Source organism: Rhinopithecus roxellana, chromosome 10 (genome assembly GCF_007565055.1).
Source record: "Rhinopithecus roxellana isolate Shanxi Qingling chromosome 10, ASM756505v1, whole genome shotgun sequence".
Lineage (NCBI taxonomy): Eukaryota > Metazoa > Chordata > Mammalia > Primates > Cercopithecidae > Rhinopithecus > Rhinopithecus roxellana.
In genome coordinates, this window is record NC_044558.1 from 102,375,671 (window position 1) to 102,395,787 (window position 20,117).

At 51.4% G+C, this 20,117-nt stretch overlaps 1 protein-coding gene across 5 annotated transcripts in view; it reads left to right on the plus strand.

Moving 5' to 3' along the window:
- The first annotated feature begins 1,817 nt into the window (after positions 1 to 1,817).
- GOLGA3 (golgin A3) overlaps positions 1,818 to 20,117 on the plus strand; it is a 51,674-nt gene continuing 33,374 nt past the window's right edge. Inside the window, exons 1-5 of one of the 5 annotated variants that reach the window (XM_010378581.2) lie at positions 1,818 to 2,116; positions 9,171 to 9,481; positions 13,228 to 13,500; positions 16,377 to 16,489; positions 19,128 to 19,786. In XM_010378581.2, coding sequence (XP_010376883.2) covers positions 9,349 to 9,481; positions 13,228 to 13,500; positions 16,377 to 16,489; positions 19,128 to 19,786 — 1,178 coding nt within the window. In that variant the 5' untranslated portion in view covers positions 1,818 to 2,116; positions 9,171 to 9,348. Of the gene's footprint in view, positions 2,117 to 2,146; positions 2,599 to 9,170; positions 9,482 to 13,227; positions 13,501 to 16,376; positions 16,490 to 19,127; positions 19,787 to 20,117 lie in introns of those variants that run through there. The other 4 variants (XM_010378583.2, XM_010378582.2, XM_030939542.1 and 1 more) reach the window with 4 other exon arrangements.

The window sequence follows — 20,117 nt, forward strand, 5'->3', positions numbered from 1 at the left end:
TTACCCAGGCTGGAGTGCAGTGGCACGATCTCAGCTCACTGCAACTTCTGCCTCCTGGGTTCAAGTGATCCTCCTGCCTCGGCCTCCCAAGTAGCTGGGACTACAGGCACGCACCACCACACCCAGCTAATTTTTATGTATTTTTCGTAGAGCTGGGGTTTCACCATGTTGGCCAGGATAGTCTCCATTTGTTGACCTTGTGATCCACCTGCCTCAGTCTCTCAAAGTGCTGGGATTACAAGGCGTGAGGCAGCGCTCCTGGCCTTTTTTTTTTTTTTTGAGACGGAGGCTTGCTCTGTCGCCCAGGCTGGAGTGTTGTGGCACGATCTTGGCTCACTGCAAGCTCCACCCCTGGGGTTCACGCCATTCTTCTGCCTCAGCCTCCCAAGTAGCTGGGATTACAGGTACTCGCCACCAAGCCCAGCTAATTATTTTTAGTAGAGATGGGTTTTACCATTTGGCTTGGCTGGTCTTGAACTCCTGACCTCAGGTGATCCGCCCACCTCGGTCTCCCAAAGTGTTGGGATTACAGGCGTGAGCCACCGCGTCTGGTGAAAAGTTTCTAATTTTTTCATGAAGTTTACACTATCAACTTCTTTTGTGAATTGTGCTTTCTTGTCAGATCTTTAGGAACTCTTCCCCAAGCTCTAGATGTCAGAAATTCTGATTTCTTCTAAAAGTTGTATAGTTTCATTCATACATTTTACGCCTCAGTCTGTGATCATTTTGAGTTAGAATTTGCATTTGCAGATAGTATCATGGCCCATGTAAAAAATACAAGGATTTTACAACAGACAACCGCAAAACGTCAAATAAACCCTCAAACTAATGAGTTCAGCGGGGTCTCAGGATAACAAAATCAAGATAGAATTCATCACGTTTGTGTAGACCAACAGTGAACACGTGGAAAACGACGTCAAAAACGCAGTGTCACAGTAGCTTGACGTGAAATACTATACACTTCAAAGGTGCAGAATGTGTATGCTGAAATTAGGAAATGCTGGTGGAAGAAATCGAAAGACCTAAATAAATGGAGAAGCCACCATGGACGCAGATGAAAGACTGAGTCAGCGATGCCCGTGCTCCCCAAATGATCTGCAGCAGTTCCCATCAAAATCCCAGAAAGGTTCGTAGACAGAAGCGTATTCCAAAATCCACAGAGATGAGCGCAACATCACAGAGGGCCCCGAGGCGGCCTCCAGGCCACCTCCTTCCTCACAGCTGGAAGAGCGGCCTGGCGGACGAGGGAAGGTGGAAAGCCGTTCCCCAGCGCCCCGCGCCGTCCAGCTTTGCCCTTTTTTTTTTTTTTTTTTTTTTGAGACGGAGTCTCGCTCTGTCACCCGGGCTGGAGTGCAGTGGCCGGATCTCAGCTCACTGCAAGCTCCGCCTCCCGGTTTCACGCCATTCTCCTGCCTCAGCCTCCCGGGTAGCTGGGACTACAGGCGCCGCCACCTCGCCCGGCTAGTTTTTTGTAGTTTTTAGTAGAGACGGGGTTTCACCGTGTTAGCCAGGATGGTCTCGATCTCCTGACCTCGTGATCCGCCCGTCTCGGCCTCCCAAAGTGCTGGGATTACAGGCTTGAGCCACCGCGCCCGGCCCAGCTTTGCCTTTTAAAGGGGAAGCAAATAGGGTCGAAAGCAGCGTCGCTTTTGAACTGACACCTGAAGCACGAAGGGCGCCGGCCGGGTGGAGGTGCGGGGTTGGGGCGGGCGGGGAAGTCACGCCCCCGCCGAGGACGGCCGCGCCCCCGCCGAGCCCCGGCCACGCCACTTCCGCCGGAAGCTCAGTTCAGCTTCCTGAAGGAGTTGGGCCTGCAAGTCCGGAAGTTGCGTTTCTACTAGGGAAAGGTCCGCAAACTCCTAAGGTCACTTTCTGAAGCCGGCCTCCGGACATTCGGAGGTGAGATCGATCCGGACCCTGCGGCCAGAGCGTCCCTGGCTCTGGGGTGGCCGCTGGCAGAAGAGGAGGACAGTCTCTGTTCCGGAACGAAGGCAGCGCGTGCAGGCTGTTTCCGGGGAACCCAAGGCCTCTGCACCGCTCGCCCCGCCCCTCGCACGGCCACGTCTCCGCCGGAGCATCCGGGCCGGGCGGTCTCCTTGGCTGCCGCAGCAGCAGGGTGAGAGGCGTGGGGGCCGCGGCGCCTCGGGGCTCTGGTTCCCGCCGTGCATGGACCGGGGAGGCCCGAGGGGCGGCGGCGGAGGCCGGGCGTGGGGCGGCGGGGCCTGAGCCCGTCCCTGCAGCGTTGCGGGACGGCCCCGTTCCAGTCGCCCCCTCCTCGCTGCAGTGGCCTCGGGCCTGGGCGCCCCCCTTCAGCTGCAGCGGAGCGGACTCTGTAAATGCCGGTGCCCGCGGGCCCTCCTGAATGCTTGTCTGCGCCTGACGAGCGCGACATGTCCTGAAGCTGTCCACTGCCACCACTCGGGCAGTGCTTGTGCCTTTAGTCTGGCCCTGTGCAGCTGACAAGCGTGACTTGGTGTCGGGTGGTTCGTGGGAAGCCGGGGTTTCAGGAGTCCGAGTACTTCCTTGTTTGCCTTTGTCGCTGGCGGACTTGTCTCCATTCCAGGTGCCCAGAGCGAGTGGGGCCGGGCGTTGTCACGGGTATGAACTCGACGAATGTCAGTCATGTGGCGGGTCCTGGTCATTGTGGGCCTGGGTCTCTGCCCCCGCCGAGCTCACCTAGCACAGGGACACCCAGGGTCGCCACCGAGAGGGTACCGGGCAGTGGTGGTGTGTGGGAGCCTGGGGGCCGGGCGACTTCTGTGCTAAGGCCTCTATGACGAGAAGCAAGCCAGGCAAAATTGTGAGAAAAACACGTCTCAGGCAGAAAGTTTGAAGATTCTGAGGGCGGAGAATGTGGCTGGAGTGTGATGGCACAGGGGAAAGCGATGGAGGTAAGGATGTTGGTGTAGGCAGGTGCTGGATTGGTAAGAGGTTGGAGTTTGTTATCACTGGGACAGTGTAAGCCGTTTACAGGTGACTCATGGATTTTTTTTTTAAGAGACTGGGTGTGTTGCTGTATTGCCTAGGCTGGTGTGGAACTCCTGGCCTCAAGCGATTCTCCCACCCCAACCTCCCTAAGTGCTGGGGTTACAGGTGTGAGCAGCCACACCCGTCGTGGATTATTTTGAATTGCCTTTTAAATGACATGAACATAGCCCTTTATAATCCTTTAATAGCTTTCCGGGCAGTGTAGAAGGAAATAAATCATCTGACTTTACTCAGATTGAAGAGGAGCTTCCCCCCCATCCCCCCCCCCATTGCCTTAAGAAATAGTAGCATCGCCGGGCGTGGTGGCTCACGCCTGTAATCCCAGCACTTTGGGAGGCCGAGGCGGGCGGATCCCGAGGTCAGGAGATCGAGACCATCCTGGCTAACACGGTGAAACCCCGTCTCTACTAAAAATACAATAAATTACCCGGCCGTGGTGGCGGGTGCCTGTAGTCCCAGCTACTCAGGAGGCTGAGGCAGGAGAATGGGGTGAACCCAGACGGCGGAGCTTGCAGTGAGCCAAGATCGCGCCACTGCTCTCCAACCTAGGTGACAGAGCAAGACTCAGTCTCAAAAAAAAAAAAAAAATAATAATAATAATAGCATACTTTCCCAAGTGAGAATGCCTTAGGCTGGCTTTTACTTAGCGATTTTGACAAGCAACAAAACTAAAGGGAAAATCATAATTACTGCCATTTTATTGAGGACATGGGACAGACTCTGTGCCTTGTTGTATTTAATCCTGGCAAAATTTTGCATTCATTTTCTCGTTGTTTTTACGGGAGGAGACAGGCTAAAAGTGGTTAAATCTCTAGCCCAGGATCTCACAGCTAAGTGGTGGAGGGTTGGGAGCTGAGGCCGGAGTCCCGACTTCCAAGCCTGCCCTTTATGTCTCTGCAGTGACATGAGGCTTGCTTTTGGTTTTCACTTTGTGTATACATCTCTGTTTACTTTTGGATACTAGTGTGGCCTCCACCAGGTACTGTCTTCCTGGGGAAATCGTGTTTGGTCTTTGGCTGTGCTCTGTTGTTTCTCATGCCCGATAGGACAGCTGAAATGAGGTGGAGTAGATGGAGCCGGGAATGTCTGTATACAGAATTCAGGTGTGGGGGAAGCAGAAAGTCCTGTAGGTGCCTGAGGTGGTGGCTTTGCAGTGTGAAGTCCTTTGATGTTACCCAGCTGTGAACCTAGGGTTGTGTGGACCTTTCCGAGTTCTAGGTGACAGCTTTGTTCCATCTCTTCCCTCTAGAGATGTAGGAGTGCAAGTGATCATAAGTGAGACTGATTAGACTGGCCTCTTTATTTAAAAAATAAAATCAAAATGGAGTCATGTTCCTAATAGCAGCTTTCTGTGATGCACTGGCAACTGGCTGCTCCTCCTCCTTGCTGCCCAGAGATTGGCTTTTGTCAGTCTTCTGAAGTAATGAGGCCCTGATGACTGAGTCATTCCAAATTTTAACTAAAAAGCAAGCAAGACTGAGGATCGACCGAGACTGCCAGCTTATTGCCCTACAGGGAGAAGTATCGCTGTCAGCAAACTCCAGGCTGTTAGTGAATTCTCCTCTGGTCCGGCTTCAGGAGGGGCTGCCTACAAACAGGGGTCGTCTTTGTGACTTACAGTCACCATCTCGGGGTCTCCGTTCTGGAGAGGTGGGCTGCTTGGACGCCAGCAGGGGAATTAAGTGAGCAGAATCTGTGATTGCACTGGACTCAGAGAGCTTGGTGCAGTTGGCTGTCACCATGTTGGCATGCCCTCTCGGTGGAACCTGAGCATCTTTGGCTATGTTCCTCCTCCTTGGTCAGTGTAAGGCCCTGGTGTCGTCACTGTGGGCCTCTGCAGCAGTTCTCTTCTGCATGTTCTGCCTGTAATGACTGAGTCGGGTCCTGCTGGTCGTCCCATCCTTTCTGTTCAGGTGGTGGTGCCTGGGCTATGGTCGTGATGCTGCTCTTCCCGTTTCTAACTCCCTGGACTCCCTCATTGGAACTGAAGCTTTCAGATGTTTCAGCTGGAATCGTTTAGAGTTTTCTGTATTTTAAAAGGGAGTATTGATGCTCAAGGATTCAAATACTTGATCACTTTGTTTTGGAACCATTAGCTTTGTGGCTGAGGAGTGTACTCAGCAGAACTAGGTATTTAATTCGGCAAATTAAATCCGCATTAGCACTTTAGGAGTTGGGAGTATTCAAGGTAGTAGGAGGCAGATGGGAAGTGAGTCTTTGCCTTCAAGGCTCTCGCCATATAATGGGCACACACACAGTGGCAGACGTGACGTGCTGTGGGGGAGGCCACGTGAGGTACGGTGATGGCAGAGGGGATGGACAAGACGCTTTACCTGAGGGGCCAGGAGGACTGCATGCGTAGCCACACATGGTCGTTTCCATATCATCACCCCACCCCTGCAAGGCAGAAGCAAAGACTTCACAAAGCAAAACACAAGTTTTCTTTTTTTTTTTTTTTGAGACGGAGTCTCGCTCTGCCGCCCAGGCTGGAGTGCAGTGGCTGGATCTCAGCTCACTGCAAGCCCCGCCTCCTGGGTTTACGCCATTCTCCTGCCTCAGCCTCCCAAGTAGCTGGGACTACAGGCACCCGCCACGTCGCCCGGCTAGTTTTTTGTATTTTTTTTAGTAGAGACGGGGTTTCACCGTGTTAGCCAGGATGGTCTCGATCTCCTGACCTCGTGATCCGCCTGTCTCGGCCTCCCAAAGTGCTGGGATTATAGGCTTGAGCCACCGCGCCCGGCCCACAAGTTTTCTTTTGCTAGGAAATTCTCAGGAGGACCAGATGTACACGTACCAATATTCAGTGGCACAGCAGAGTCCACATTCCACCCGTGGATCCCTCTGTGCCGGTTTGTAATTCGTCTGTGGTCGAAGGGGAAGCCTGTGGTGAGCGGCTGTCATTTTGCTAATGCTCCTCCCCTTGTTTTGGGGTGTCTTCTCCACTCCCGGGGGGTCGTGGCCGACTGACCCCCAGCTCTCCTGGGGCGCGTCTGGGATTGTAGCCGAGGGGCAGGCTTGGTGGAGATCGTCGCAGTGTTTTTCCTGGAAAGTGATTTTCAGAGAGTTCTGTGCTGTGTGTAAGGACAGGTGTGTGGCTCAGATCCCTGCCCAGGCTCTAGGGCCCCTTTATCACCCACCCACCTGGAAAATCCGGGGATGGAAGATGTTACTAGATGGTCGTAGACACAAAAGTGAGATTGAGAATTCGTTGCACACAGGATTAGCTGTTGACCAGTCTCAGTAACTTCCTTCACTTCTGTGATTCAGACATTGCTTTAATCTTTAAATATTTATAGGTGCCAGGCACCCTGAGTCAAGACTCCTAGGATCCTTTGTTTACAGGAGTTTCTTGATTAGCTGTGCTGGATTTATAGTTACTAATGGTGTGACACATTTCTATTCACAGTGCTTTCTGGTTACAAACCCTTACTGCTAGTTTCACGCTGATAGCGTACATAACCTTTTAATGCTCTGAACAACACTCTTATGAACTCATAACTGTCTCTGGCCTGTAGGGTGCAAGACGGCAGAGAGGAATGGCGGATTATTATAGTTAGGAGCAGACACAGGTCTGCACGTCCTTCCGTGAGTTACTGACTGCGTCAGTGGACTGAGTTACACCCACCACCAGTGGGTTTCCTCTTTCATGGGTGACCAGTCTAGATGGCAGATAGAGTGAGAGTAAAAACTCCTAGAAAGACAGGCACATCCTGCTGTGGGGCCAGCGGCACACGTGCTCCCAAGGACCAGCCACGTGGGCTGCTTTTTTTTTCTGAGATGGAGTTTTGCACTTGTCTCCCATGCTGGAGTGCAATGGCACAATTTTGACTCACTGCAACCTTTGTCTCCCAGGTTCAAGCAATTTTCCTGCCTTAGCCTCCTGAGTAGTTGGGATTACAGGCACGTGCCGCTACGCCTGGCTAATTTTTGTATTTTTAGTAAAGATGAGGTTTCACCATGTTAGGCTGGTCTTGAAATTCTGACCTCCAGTGACCCACCCACCTTGGCCTCAAAGTTATGGGATTATGGGCGTGAGTCACTGCGCCTGGCCCTTTTTTTTTTTTTTGAGATGGGGTTTCCACTCTTGTTGCCCAGGCTGGAGTGCAATGGTGTGGTCTTGGTTCACTGCAACCTCTGCCTCCCAGGTTCAAGTGATTCTTCTGCCTCAGGCTCCCAAGTAGCTGGGATTATGGGCACCTGTCACCACACCTGGCTAGTTATTTGTATTTTTAGTAGAGATGGGGTTTCACCATGTTGGCCAGGCTGGTCTCAAACTCCTGACCTCAGGTGATCTGCCCGCCTTGGCCTCCCAAAGTGCTGGGATTACAGGCGTGAACCACCACGCGGAGCCCCACATGGGCTTCTTGTCTATACCTTCTGTGTGGGATTCGTAAGCTAGAGGCGAAGGTTGTGTAATATTTATCATGAAAAATGTTAAACACAGAACATAATGTAGGTTAATATGAAACTGATTTTAAAGAAATAAATGCCAGCATTTCTGCAGAATGAATGGAAGCTCGTGCTAGTGTCTTACCTGTTGATAAGGAAACGAGTTAATAATATCACCAGCACATTTCAAGGTGGAAAATCACTTGTCAAATGTTGGGTAAAGTTTTGCTCACCTGAATGTAGCCCAGCAGGGCTGAGAGAGAGAGAGCGAGCTCTAACCCAGCTACAGGTAAAGACGGGAACAGGCCCTGCTGTGAGATGCCCTCTCTGTGCCCCCACTCCAAGGCAGCTACCTTTCTGGTGTCCTTGTACCCCCTGTATACAGTTACCACATCCATGGCACCTGCTTTTTAAAGTTTTGTTTCTCCAGATTTGAGCTGTCCAACCTGAAGGGGTGGGACTGCCAGCAGGAGCCTTGGCCTTGGGGAGTCACTCCACTGGCTGAGAGGGGAGTGTGCCCTAGCACACCTAGGCCTGCGAGTCTGATATTTTAATTTTTAAATTTTTTTTGAGATGGGGTCTCCCTCTGTCGCCCAGGCTGGAGTGCAGTGGTGCGATCTCGGCTCACCGCAACCTCCGCCTCCCAGGTTCAAGTGACTCTCCTGCCTCAGCCTCCCAACTAGCTGGGATTACAGGTGCCCGCCACCACACCTAGCTATTTTTTGTATTTTTAGCAGAGACAGGGCTTCACCATGTTGGCCAGACTGGTCTGCATTCCTGACCTCAGGTGATCACCCACTTCAGCCTTCCAAAGTGCTGGGATAGTAGGCGTGAGCCACTGCATCTGGCCTAATTTTTTTTTTGAGATGGAGTCTCACTCTGTTGCCCAGACTGGAGTGCAGTGGCATGATCTCAGCTCACTGCAAACTCCACCTCCCAGGTTCAAGCAACTTTCCTGCCTCAGCCTCCCGAGTAGCTGGGATTACAGGTGTGCACCACCACGCCCAGCTAGTTTTTGTATTTTTGGTAGAGATGGGGTTTCACCATGTTGGCCAGGCTGGTCTTGAGCTCCTGATCTCATGTGATCTGCCTGCCTCGGCCTCCCAAATTGCTGGGATTACATGGGTGAGCCACCGCACCTGGCCCAAATTAATTAATTTTTTTTTTTTTTTTTGAGACGGAGTCTCACTATCACCCCGGCTGGAGTGCAGTGGCCGGATCTCAGCTCACCGCAAGCTCCGCCTCCCAGGTTCACGCCATTCTCCTGCCTCAGCCTCCGGAGTAGCTGGGACTACAGGCGCCCACCACGTTGCCCAGCTAGTTTTTTGTATTTTTTAGTAGAGACGGGGTTTCACCGTGTTAGCCAGGATGGTCTCGATCTCTTGACCTGGTGATCCACCTGTCTCGGCCCCCCAAAGTGCTGGGATTACAGGCTGGAGCCACCGCGCCCGGCCCAGATTAACTAATTTTAAATTTAAAACTCAGTTCCTCAGTTGCCCTGTGTGACAGCTACTCCACAATACAAAGCCGCAGTGACCTGGCAGAATGTTCTTTAGTTGGCACCGACACAGACATTAAGCTCCCTCAGGAAAGGGCCCAGTGTGGCTGGGTCAACATTTTAGCCGCAAAACCTAGAACATTGTAGGTGCTCCAGGATTATTTGCTGAATGAAAAAGTCTATTTGTTTCTTGTACGTGTGCAAATTGGGAACCATATGTTAATTTTGTAATCGATACTTGAAATCTGACGAGTAAAAGTTTCATAATACATTTTTTTTCTTTCTCTCCTGTCAGGTATCATGATATTAGCTGGTTTGACCTCAAGCCATTTGAGTCATTAGATCTCCTGAAAATGGGAGACACACTGGGGCCCCTCCCAGGAGCTCTTGGCTGTTGCTGATGGCAGAAACCAAGCTTGTCCAAGGTTCACTTGTAGCCCCACAGCGTCAGTGCAGCTGGTGTCGTCCTGACCATGGACGGCGTGTCGGCTGAGCAGGATGGCCTCCAGGAGGACAGATCCCACGGTGGCCCCTTGGCTCTCCCCGAGGGCCCCCTGAAGCCCCCGGGCCCAGTGGTGCCACCTGACCAGCAGGACAAAGCCCAGCGTAAGTCGTCAGGTTCCTCTGTGTGCTGGTCACAGGAGGACGTGGTGTTGAGGGAGGACGTGGTGTTGAGACCACCGTGAACTTTTCACTTCATTCAAAGTAGTCACCGAATGATGCCACCTTTAGATCAAGCACATTCCTGGTAAACAGAACGCCATTTGACACCTGTGGGGCAGCAGCAGTGTTTCCCTGAAGGGATCTATGGGTCTTTGTCGTGTTCCCTGCCCAGAATTCTACCTTTTTTTTTTTTTTTTTTTTTTAGATGGAGTTTCGCTCTTGTTGCCGAGGCTAGAGTGCAGTGGCGAGATCTCGGCTCACTGCAACCTCCACCTCCTGGGTTCAAGCGATTCTTCTGCCTCAGCCTCCTGAGTAGCTGGGATTACAGGCGTGCGCCACCACCCCTGGCTGTTTTTTGTATTTTTAGTAGAGATAGGGTTTTTCCATGTTGGTCAGGCTGGTCGTGAACTCCCAACCTCAGGTGATCCATCCACCTCAGCCTCCCAGAGTGCTGGGATTACAGGCGTGAGCCACCGCACCCAGCCCCTTTTTTGTGTGTGTGTGACACAGTGTCCTGTTGCCAAGGCTGGAGTGCAGTGGCATAATCTCAGCTCACTGCAACCTCCACCTCCCGGGTTCAAGCAATTCTCCTGCTTCAGCCTCCTGAAGTAGCTGGGACTATAGGCGCCCACCACCACGCCCAGCTGTTTTTTGTATTTTTAGTAGAGATGGGGTTTCACCATGTTGGTCAGGCTGGTCTCGAACTCCTGATCTTAAGTGATCCACCCACTTGAGCCTCCCAAAGTGCTGGGATTACAGGAGTGAGCCACTGTGCCTGGCCAAATTCTGCCTGTTTGGTCAGTGGCCAAATGTTTAATAGCTAGAATTCAGAACTATTTCAGTAGAGATCTAAGGATTACTGAGCACAATTTTATGTTAGCCCCCCGGGGCTATGCACGTGTCAGAGGGAAAGGGTGAGTTAGTTATTCACTCAGTTCTCCTGCCTCTTTCTGGCCAGGAGGTTCAGTGCTTTAAAACGGCAGACTGTGGATGTGCTAATTTACTATCAGAAATCACAGTCTAATTCCTGTAAAATGATACTCAGGCACTTAGGATAGCTTCGCTGGTCCTTGCTACAGAAGCATCAGGTGAGGCAGATAACAGCTTGGAGGCCCAAGGTCAGGGGTTCTGAGACCCACAGCCATGGAACCGGCTCTTAGATCTACCACTCGGGAGCATTGTGCCCTCGAGCAAGATGCTTGATTAATCGCAGCCTCTACCTCTTTATTTTTCTGTTTTAAAAATTTTATTACTGTTTTTAGAGTCAGGGTGTTGCTGCATTGAGCAGGCTGAAGTGCAGTGGTATAATCATAGCTCACTGCAGCCATGAGCTCCTGGGCGTAAGCGATCTTCCTGCCTTGGTCTCCTGGGTGTAAGCGATCCTCCTGCCTTGGTGTCTGGGGTAGCTGTGACTACAGACGCGTGTCAGCACGCCTGGCTGATTTTTCTTTTTTTTTGAGACAGAGTTTTGTTCTTGTCCCCCAGGCTTAGTGCAATGGTGCGACCTCGGCTCATCGCAACCTCTGCCTCCCGGGTTCAAGCGATTCTTCTGTCTCAGCCTCCTGAGTAGTTGGGATTACAGGCATGTGCTACCATGCCGGGCTAATTTTGTATTTTTAATAGAGATGGAGTTTCCATGTTGATCAGGCTGGTCTCGAACTCCCGATCTCTGGTGATCCACCCGCTTTGGCCTCCCAAAGTGCTGGGATTGCAGGTGTGAGCCCCCGTGCCCAGTTGCCTGGCTCATTTTAAAAACTTTTTATAGAGACAGTCTTGCCGTTGCCCAGGCTGGTCTTGAATTCCTGGCCTTAAGTTATCCTCCCACCTCCACCTCCCAAAGTGCTGGGATTACAGGCGAGAGCCACTGCATGTGGCCAACCTCTTATTTTGTTGTTTTTTGTTTTTTTGAGACAGAGTCTTGCTCTGTTGCCAAGGCTGGAGTGCAGTGTCACGGTCTTGGCTCACTGCAACCTCCACCTCCCGAGTTCAAGTGATTCTCCTGCTTTAGCCTCCCAAGTAGCTGGGATTACAGACGCATGCCACCGTGCCTGGCTAATTTTTGTCTTTTTAGTCGAGATGGGGTTTCACCATGTTGGCCAGGCTGGTCTTGAACTCCTGACCTCAAGTGATCCACCTGCATCGGCCTCCAAAGTGTTGGGATTACAGGCGTGAGCCACCGCGCCTGGCCTAACCCATTAACTTTTATCTGAAATGCAAGGTTTCCCTCTCCTAGCAGTGGAGCTCCCCGGTCCTTTGCATGACCGGCGTCTCAGTGTGTTGGCGGGGTCCCCTTGCTCTGGCTTCCTATCTGTGGCACCCCTGCTTTTACTCTGGTTTTTCTTTCAGGAGGCATGACAGTAAGTAGCTGTGTTAGTTTGGACTCACATTTGTAAGTGAAAGAAACCCATTTTTAATTTGCTTGAGCAAAAAGCGAATTTACTGTACTACATGCACATGGGATCCGAGGAATGCTGACCGCTGTGAGAGGTGGGGTGTTGCCAGGCCTTGAGAGCCACTGGAACCAGGGCCAGAACCCCCTGAGGACCCTCCCTTCCCCTCACATGTCTTGGTTCTTTGACTGAACTGACCCACCTGCCAATCAGCAGTTAGGGGGCAGGGAAAAGACTGAAAATCACTTCACTGAAAGAAGTCTTTCTTTATTCCATTTGATGAGGAACTATGTTTTAGTTTGTCTTGTGGGTAATTTATATATAATCTTGTTAGCGGGTGAACTGAGGTAACAGGTGGCTATAGAATTATCACTGGTTCAACCCAGGCCATTACCCAGCAGGCAGTCTTCGAGCAGAAGCGCAGTTCTGGGTTCTGTCTCTGCTTCGCGGGTGCTGTTCTGATGACATAATCCACCTCTTTGCTGTAGGGTCCTCGCCTTGGAGGATAAGCTTAGGCTTTGAAATGACTCCAGAATCAGCGTTTGTAAATGTGAGGCTGTGACTCTGATTAACACTGCTGTTCCCAGTGCCTGCTAGAAAGATTGTCAGCTGTGTTTTAAGCGTTTGTGATTTTTGCTTGTTTTAAATAGTTGACTTTCATAAGATTTCTTATTGGTTTTACTTAAATGGAAAGGAAACATTGGCTGGGTGCAGTGGCTCACGCCTGTAATCCCAGCACTCCGCGAGGCCAAGGCGGGTGAGCGGGTCACTTGAGGCCAGGAGTTTGAGACCAGCCTGGCCAACATGGTGAAACCCCGTCTCTACTAAAAAGACCAAAAATTAGCCGGATGTGGTGGTGGGAGCCTGTAATCCCAGCTCCTCGGGAGGCTGAGGCAGGAGAATCGCTTGAATCTGGTGGGTGGAGCTTGCAGTGAGCTGAGATTGTGCCACTGCACTCCAGCCTGGGCACTAGAGCGAGACTCCATCTCAAAAAAAAAAGTAAAAAGAGGAAATGTTACTGTCGTTACTACATAAATTCTATAGCCAGAGTGGAGGCGTGGAGGGCGAGTTCACTTTACAGGGAGGACATGACAGCAGCCAGGCTGTGGGCCTTATCCTGGCCACCCCGCCTGTGGGACGGGGCCCATGGGCTGCTCTTCTCAGAGTGAACGCCTTTGTGGGGTGAGAAGGTACCGTGCTCATGAGTCTGGATCCTCTTCTTTCCTACTCCAGCTGCGTGTCTCAAAAGCGACATCACTTGTTAAATCCACGGTGGTCCAGCGTACTCTGTCTTTCCAGGTGCTGAGGTAAACAGAGCTTCCACGGAAGGAGAAAGCCCGGATGGACCTGGCCAGGGAGGCCTCTGTCAGAACGGGCCAATGCCACCCTCACCAGACCCTCCATCATCTCTCGACCCCACCACAAGCCCAGTGGGCCCTGATGCCTCTCCAGGTGTGGCTGGTTTCCATGACAACCTAAGGAAGGCTCAGGGAACTAGTGCTGAGGGCAGTGTTAGAAAAGAAGCTTTGCAGTCTCTCAGACTCAGTCTTCCTATGCAAGAAACGCAACTGTGTAAGCATCCGTTCCCGCCGCTTTTCCCACCCTCCACGTTCGTGTCACTCAGCCCCTTGGGAGCAGGTGCCCTGCGCACTTGCTCTCTGAGCCGTTGTGTGCCTGTGCCTGCCGTGTGCCATCCAAGTCCCATGCAGGGCTGTGCGTTTAGCAAAGAGAGCTTCACATTAGAGAGTGAAGATGCAGTTGGAGTACAGGCTCTGCTACGGTCTGACTGGCAGCGGTGCTGACGCTCTTGTGTTAAAGGCCGGCCTGCATGTCCTGTGTCACCCAGGTGCTTGGTAAGCAGACCGTGGGCATCCAGCCTGTTTTGTTTTTTTAATTAGAGTCAGGATCTTGCTCTGTCGCCCAGGCTGGAGTCCAGTGGCACAGTCAGAGCTCACTGTAGCCTCTGCCTCCCAGGCTCGAGGTATCTTCCTGCCTCTGCCGTCAAGTAGCTGGGACAACAGGTGCACGCCACCACACCTGGGTAATTTTAATTATTTTTTATTTTTTATTTTTTTTATAGAAACAGGGTCTCACCATGTTGCCCAGGCTGGTCTTGAACTCCTGGGCTCAAGTGATCGTCATACCTTGGCCTCCCAAAATGCTAGGATTATAGGCGTGAGCCACTGTGCCTGGCCTGCAGTATATTTTTAAAAATTTCTTAAAACTAAATAAAAACAACAAAAACCCCCAAATTATTGAAATCAAACTGCATTTCACATGTGTTTATTTGAAACAATTCTGAAAACTCATTGCCAGCGTTTAAGTTGAGAAGTAGCATGTAAAAAATCTAGATTCCTGATTTTTTTCAACTTAGTTTATTTACTTTTGGGGTCCTGAAGTTACAGATGTGTGAGCTCTGGCCCAGGTGCCTCTGTGACAGCAGTGCTGGGTCTGTGTGCACGCCTTTGCGGGATGCCCCTGGTCATCTGTTCCTGCTGGCGCCTGGCTCTGAGCCTGTCTCCTGCATCAGTGTTTGGTTGAAACCCTGCTCATTTTGCCGACTTGTATAAATATCTGTCTGATGGCCATAGGCCTGCGTTGGCCATTTACAGTCTAGCCATCTGGACCACTTTGCCTTGTGAAAAGGACTAGAGATCTTTTCAGTGATAAAATGTATAAACTAATAATGGTACATTTACAGTGAAATTCTTGGTGACTGCCCCGATTTTAGGGATTATTTAGGACAGTAGCTGCTTATCTCCTCAGCATCCACATATAAGGAGGGTGCCGTGTGTAAAGCGTTGCTGCGTGATTATGCTTCCCTCCTCTGGTCGGCACCCAGGCCATCGGGCCGTGTCTGCTGTTGGCTTAGGAAGGACGAGGGCCACACGCTCCGCCCTGGGAAGTGGAGTCCTGGGTTTGTAACTGTGACACGTTGGCACGCACCATGCAACCCTTTCATCACCAAAATGAAAGGTCTGGGTTTTAGATACTTTAAATTCTGGTTTTGGCTAAAACGTTATAATTTTCCCCTCCTGTCCCGGAGCATGACCTCGGATTGGAATCTCGTCTGTCTGGAGACTGAGGTAACCTGCTTCCAGCCCTGGAGGGCGGAGCATTTACTCTGCAGTGACGCCTGGCCCCAGGCTTCAGCCGTTTGAGTACCAAGAGCCTTTTCGTAACGTGGCTTGTGACTGCAGGAGCTGAGATGAGCTGTGCGTCAAAGCGGACCCCAAATGTAACTGTGCAAGGAAATGCACGCGGGGTCTCGTGACCCCATGGCGGCTGAGCTCCTGTGGCTGGGTACTGCCTGTAACTCACCCGCAGATATAACTGTGCAAGGAAATGCCACTGGGGTCTCATGACCCAGCGGCGGCTGAGCTCCTGTGACTGGGTACTGCCTGTAACTCCACAGTGCCCAGCGGGGTCAGGAGAAGCTGCTGTGAAGCCGGGGAAGTTGCAGCTGGTGAGAGCTAAGCCTGCCTCAGAGTGCTCAGCACGGCTCCAGCTTTGAACCCAGTTCTTTTTGTTGTTAAAAGGCACTTGCTGCCAGGTGTGGCAGCTCACGCCTGTAATCCCAGCACTTTGAGAGGCTGAGGCGGGTGGATCATCTGAGGTCAGGAGTTCGAGACCAGCCTGGCCAACATGGAGAATCCCCATCTCTACTAAAATACAAAATTAGTCAGGCGTGGTGTTGCATGCCTGTAATCCCGTCTACTCGGGAGGCTAAGGCAGGAGAATTGCTTGAACCCAGGAGGCAGAGGTTGCAGTAAACCAAGATCGCACCACTGCACTCCAGCCTGGGCAACAAGAGCAAAACTCCGTCTCAAAAAAAAAAAAAAAAGGCCGTGTGCAGTGGCTCACGCCTGTAATCCCAGCACTCTGGGAGGCTGAGGTGGGCGGATCATGAGGTCAGGAGATCAAGACCATCCTGGCTAACACGGTGAAACCCCATCTCTACTAAAAATACAAAAAATTAGCTGGGCGTGGTGGTGGGCGCCTATAATCCCAGCTTCTTGGGAGGCTGAGGCAGGCGAATTGCTTGAACCCGGGAGGCAGAGCTTGCAGTGAGCCGAGATCGCACCACTGCATTCCAGCCTGGGAGACAGAGCGAGACTGTGTCTCAAAAAAAAAAAAAAAAAAAAAGTCACTTGCTGCGGTTTCCTGTTTTACCAGGGGATGCCCCCAGGCAGGGTGTACTTGTCATGGGATCACAGACCCAGTGCCTGGCCAGTGTGTCTCCTGTGAGGTAGTTCCCGCCTGTGGTCAGTGAAGGGGGCTCACAGTTCTCTCTTGATCTAGAAATTGTTCTTCCAAACAAGATGGCTCTGCATTGTTCAGGTGTAAAATATATGGGTAATTAAGTACAAAATGACCAAGCTCTTGTGCCTGATTGTTCTGCATCCTGGTATTTGATGAGTTTCCAAATGGCCATTTTCCCACTGCAGGCTCTACAGATGCTTCCCTGCCGCTGGAGAAGGAGGAGCAGGTCCGACTTCAGGCTCGGAAGTGGCTGGAAGAGCAGCTCAAACAGTACAGGGTGAAGCGCCAGCAGGAGAGGGTGAGTCCCCTCTCCCGAACAAGCTCATGGAAAGCTTCCTGCCCTAGAGACAGCTGTTGGTCCCACATAACCCTGGGACCTGCCATTGGCTTCTCTGAGCTGCCATGGGCTCAGGGGCCTCTGCAGCGGTTGACTCTGCTCCTGTCGTGTGGGTCCCACCTCTGGGGGACTCCACAGGAGCCTGGCTTGTTCCCCCGCCTGGTCCTGCTTCTTTTGCAACAAGCACATTTTATTTCTAAATCTGCCAATTGAAAAGCAAAGAAAGAAAACACAGGTGACCTCAGAGACACTGTGGGTTCAGTTCCGGACTACCACAAAAATGTAAACATTGCAATAGAGCAAGTCCTACATGGTTTTGGTTTCCTAGAGCATAAAGAAGTTATGTATATACACTACTGTAGTTTACTAAGTGTGCAGTAGCACTGTGTCTAAATAAAACAGATGTATCCACATTAATTTGAAAATGCTTTATTACTAAAAAATGCTAACGATCATCTGAGCCTTCAGCAAGTTGTAATCTCTGTGCTGTTGGAGGATCTTGCGTCAAGTTTGATGGCTCCTGACTGATCAGTGTGGTGGTTGCTGAAGGTTGGGCTGCGGTAATTTCTTCAAACCGCACTAAAGTTTGCCATGGTGATTCACTCTCTTACAAAAGATGTCTCTGTAACATGCAGTGCTGTTTGATAGGATTTTACCGATTCAAGTTGTTTTTTTTTTTTTTTTGAGATGGAGTCTTGCTCTGTCGCCCAGGCTGGAGTGCAGTGGCGCCATCTCGGCTCACTGCAAGCTCCGCCTCCCAGGTTCACGCCATTCTCCTGCCTCAGCCTCCCAAGTAGCTGGGACTACAGGCGCCCACCACGACGCCTGGCTAATTTTTTTTGTATTTTTAGTAGAGACGGGGTTTCACTGTGTTAGCCAGGATGGTCTCGATCTCCTGACCTCATGATCCACCCCCCTTAGCTTCCCAAAGTACTGGGATTACAGGCATGAGCCACCGCGCCCGGCCCTCCCATTCAAGTTTTATCATGAGATTGCAGCAATTCAATCACATCTTCAGGCTCCACTTCTAATTCTAGTTCTCTTGCTATTTCCACCACATCTGCAGTCAGGTTCTCCACAGAAGTGTGGAACCCCTCCAAGTCGTCTGTGAGGGTAGAAATCAGCTTCTTCCACACTCCTGTTAATGTTGGTATTTTGACCCCTCCACCCATGAATCATGAGTGTTCTTAATGGGATCTAGAGTGGTGAATCCTTTCCAGAAGGTTTTCAGTTTACTTTGCCCAGTTCCATGAGAGGAATTACTATGACTGTGGCAGTTGTACCCTTACAAAGGTATTTCTTAAGTAATAAGACTTGAAAGTCAAAACTGGCCGGGCGCGGTGGCTCAAGCCTGTAATCCCAGCACTTTGGGAGGCCGAGACGGGCGGATCACGAGGTCAGGAGATCGAGACCATCCTGGCTAACACAGTGAAACCCCGTCTCTACTAAAAATACAAAAAAAAACTAGCCGGGCGAGGTGGCGGGCGCCTGTAGTCCCAGCTACTCGGGAGGCTGAGGCAGGAGAATGGCGTAAACCCGGGAGGCGGAGCTTGCAGTGAGCTGAGATCCAGCCACTGCACTCCAGCCTGGGCGACAGAGCGAGACTCCGTCTCAACAAAAAAAAAAAAAAAAAAAAGTCAAAACTAGTCCTTGATCCATGGGCCGCACAATGGATGTTGAGTTCGCAGGCATGAAAGCAACATTCACCTCCTTGTACATCTCCCATCAGAGTTTAGGTGACCAGGTGCATTGTCAATGAGCAGTTAAAAAAAAAAAAGAAAAAAATATGTATATGTATTTCGAGACAGAATCTCGCTTTGTCACCCAAGCAGGAGTGTAGTGGTGTACACTGCAACCTCTGCCTCCCGGGTTCAAACGATTCTCCTGCCTCAGCCTCCTGAGTAGCTGGGATTAAAAACATGTGCCACCCTACCCAGCTAATTTTTTTTTTTTTTTTTTTTTTTTTTGAGAGACGGAGTCTCACTCTTGTCTAGGCTGGAGCTATCTTGGTTCGCTGCAACCTCCACCTCCCGGGTTCCAGTGATTCTCCTGTCTCAGCCTCCTGAGTAGCCAAGATTACAGGTGCCCGCCACCATGCCTGGCTCATTTTTTTGTATTTTTAGTAGAGACGGGGGTTTCACCATGTTGGCCAGCCTGGTCTTGAACTCCTGACCTCAAATGATTTGCCCGCCTCAGCCTCCCAGAGTGCTGGGATTACAGGTGTGAGCCACCGCGCCCGGCCTTGAAGAAAGCTTCTATGTTTATTCAAAAAAATAAACTAGAGAGTAGCCGGGAAAGTTTTGTTGAGGAGTCTGATGAGGTTCTTGCTGTTTTGTTTTAAAAGTGTTGAAGTCATTCACTGAAGAGTATGCTTTAGACCAGGGGTGGTCATGCTGGTCACTCGAGTGGGGCCTTGCAGCAGTGAGACCAACGAGGATTGGAGGCCTGGCTGCACCCTGTGTGGTGAGGGCCTGGGGAGGTGGTGCTCTCTGATTGTTAGTGGAGGGAGTGTAATCGGTGCCACCGTTCTGAATGGCAATTTTAAGAATGCTGCTTGTGGATTTTAAATGTAATTTTTGTACTTTTGTTTTCTTCTCAGTCCAGTCAACCTGCAACCAAAACGAGACTTTTTAGTACGCTTGATCCTGAGCTCATGTTAAACCCAGAAAACTTACCAAGGGCCAGCACCGTGGCTATGACAAAAGAATATTCCTTCCTGCGCACCAGTGTCCCTCGGGGGCCTAAGGTGGGCAGCCTGGGGCTTCCGGCACACCCTAAGGAGAAAAAAAGTTCCAAATCAAGCAAAATCCGGTCTCTGGCTGATTACAGAACCGAAGATTCAAATGCTGGGAATTCCAGGGGAAACGTTCCGGTTCCCGATTCTACCAAGGGTTCCCTGAAGCAGAACAGAAGCAGCGCAGCGTCCGTTGTGTCTGAGATCAGCCTGTCCCCCGACACTGACGACCGTCTGGAGAACGCCTCCCTGGCTGGAGACAGCGTGTCTGAGGTGGATGGAAATGACAGCGACAGCTCATCATACAGCAGCGCCTCTACCCGAGGGACCTATGGTGTTCTGTCGAAGACAGTGGGCACGCAGGACACCCCCTATATGGTCAACGGCCAGGAGATTCCTGCGGATACGCTGGGCCAGTTCCCCTCCATTAAGGACGTCCTCCAGGCTGCAGCCGCTGAGCACCAAGACCAGGGGAAGGAGGTCAACGGGGAGGTGCGGAGTCGGAGAGACAGCATCTGCAGCAGGTGGGGGCACAGCAGAGGTGGGAGGGGCCACAGAGGGGGCGGGGTGGGCAGGGGTAGGTGGGGCAGGTGGAGGTGGGTGGGGTGATAGCAGAGGTGGGTGGGGTGATAGCAGAGGTGGGTGGGGCAGGCAAAGGGAGGGGCCAGGCAGAGGTGGGTGGGACGATAGCAGAGGTGGGCGGGGCAGGCAGAGGGCCTGACCTTAGATGTTGCTTCCCCCGCCCAGGGCTCTGCACTGGAACAGGTGATACACAGCTTTTCTTCCTGATTCTGACCTTAGTCTTGACATGAACATTTCATTCATAAACAAGTCTGCTGCTTTTTAAGCAGTAGA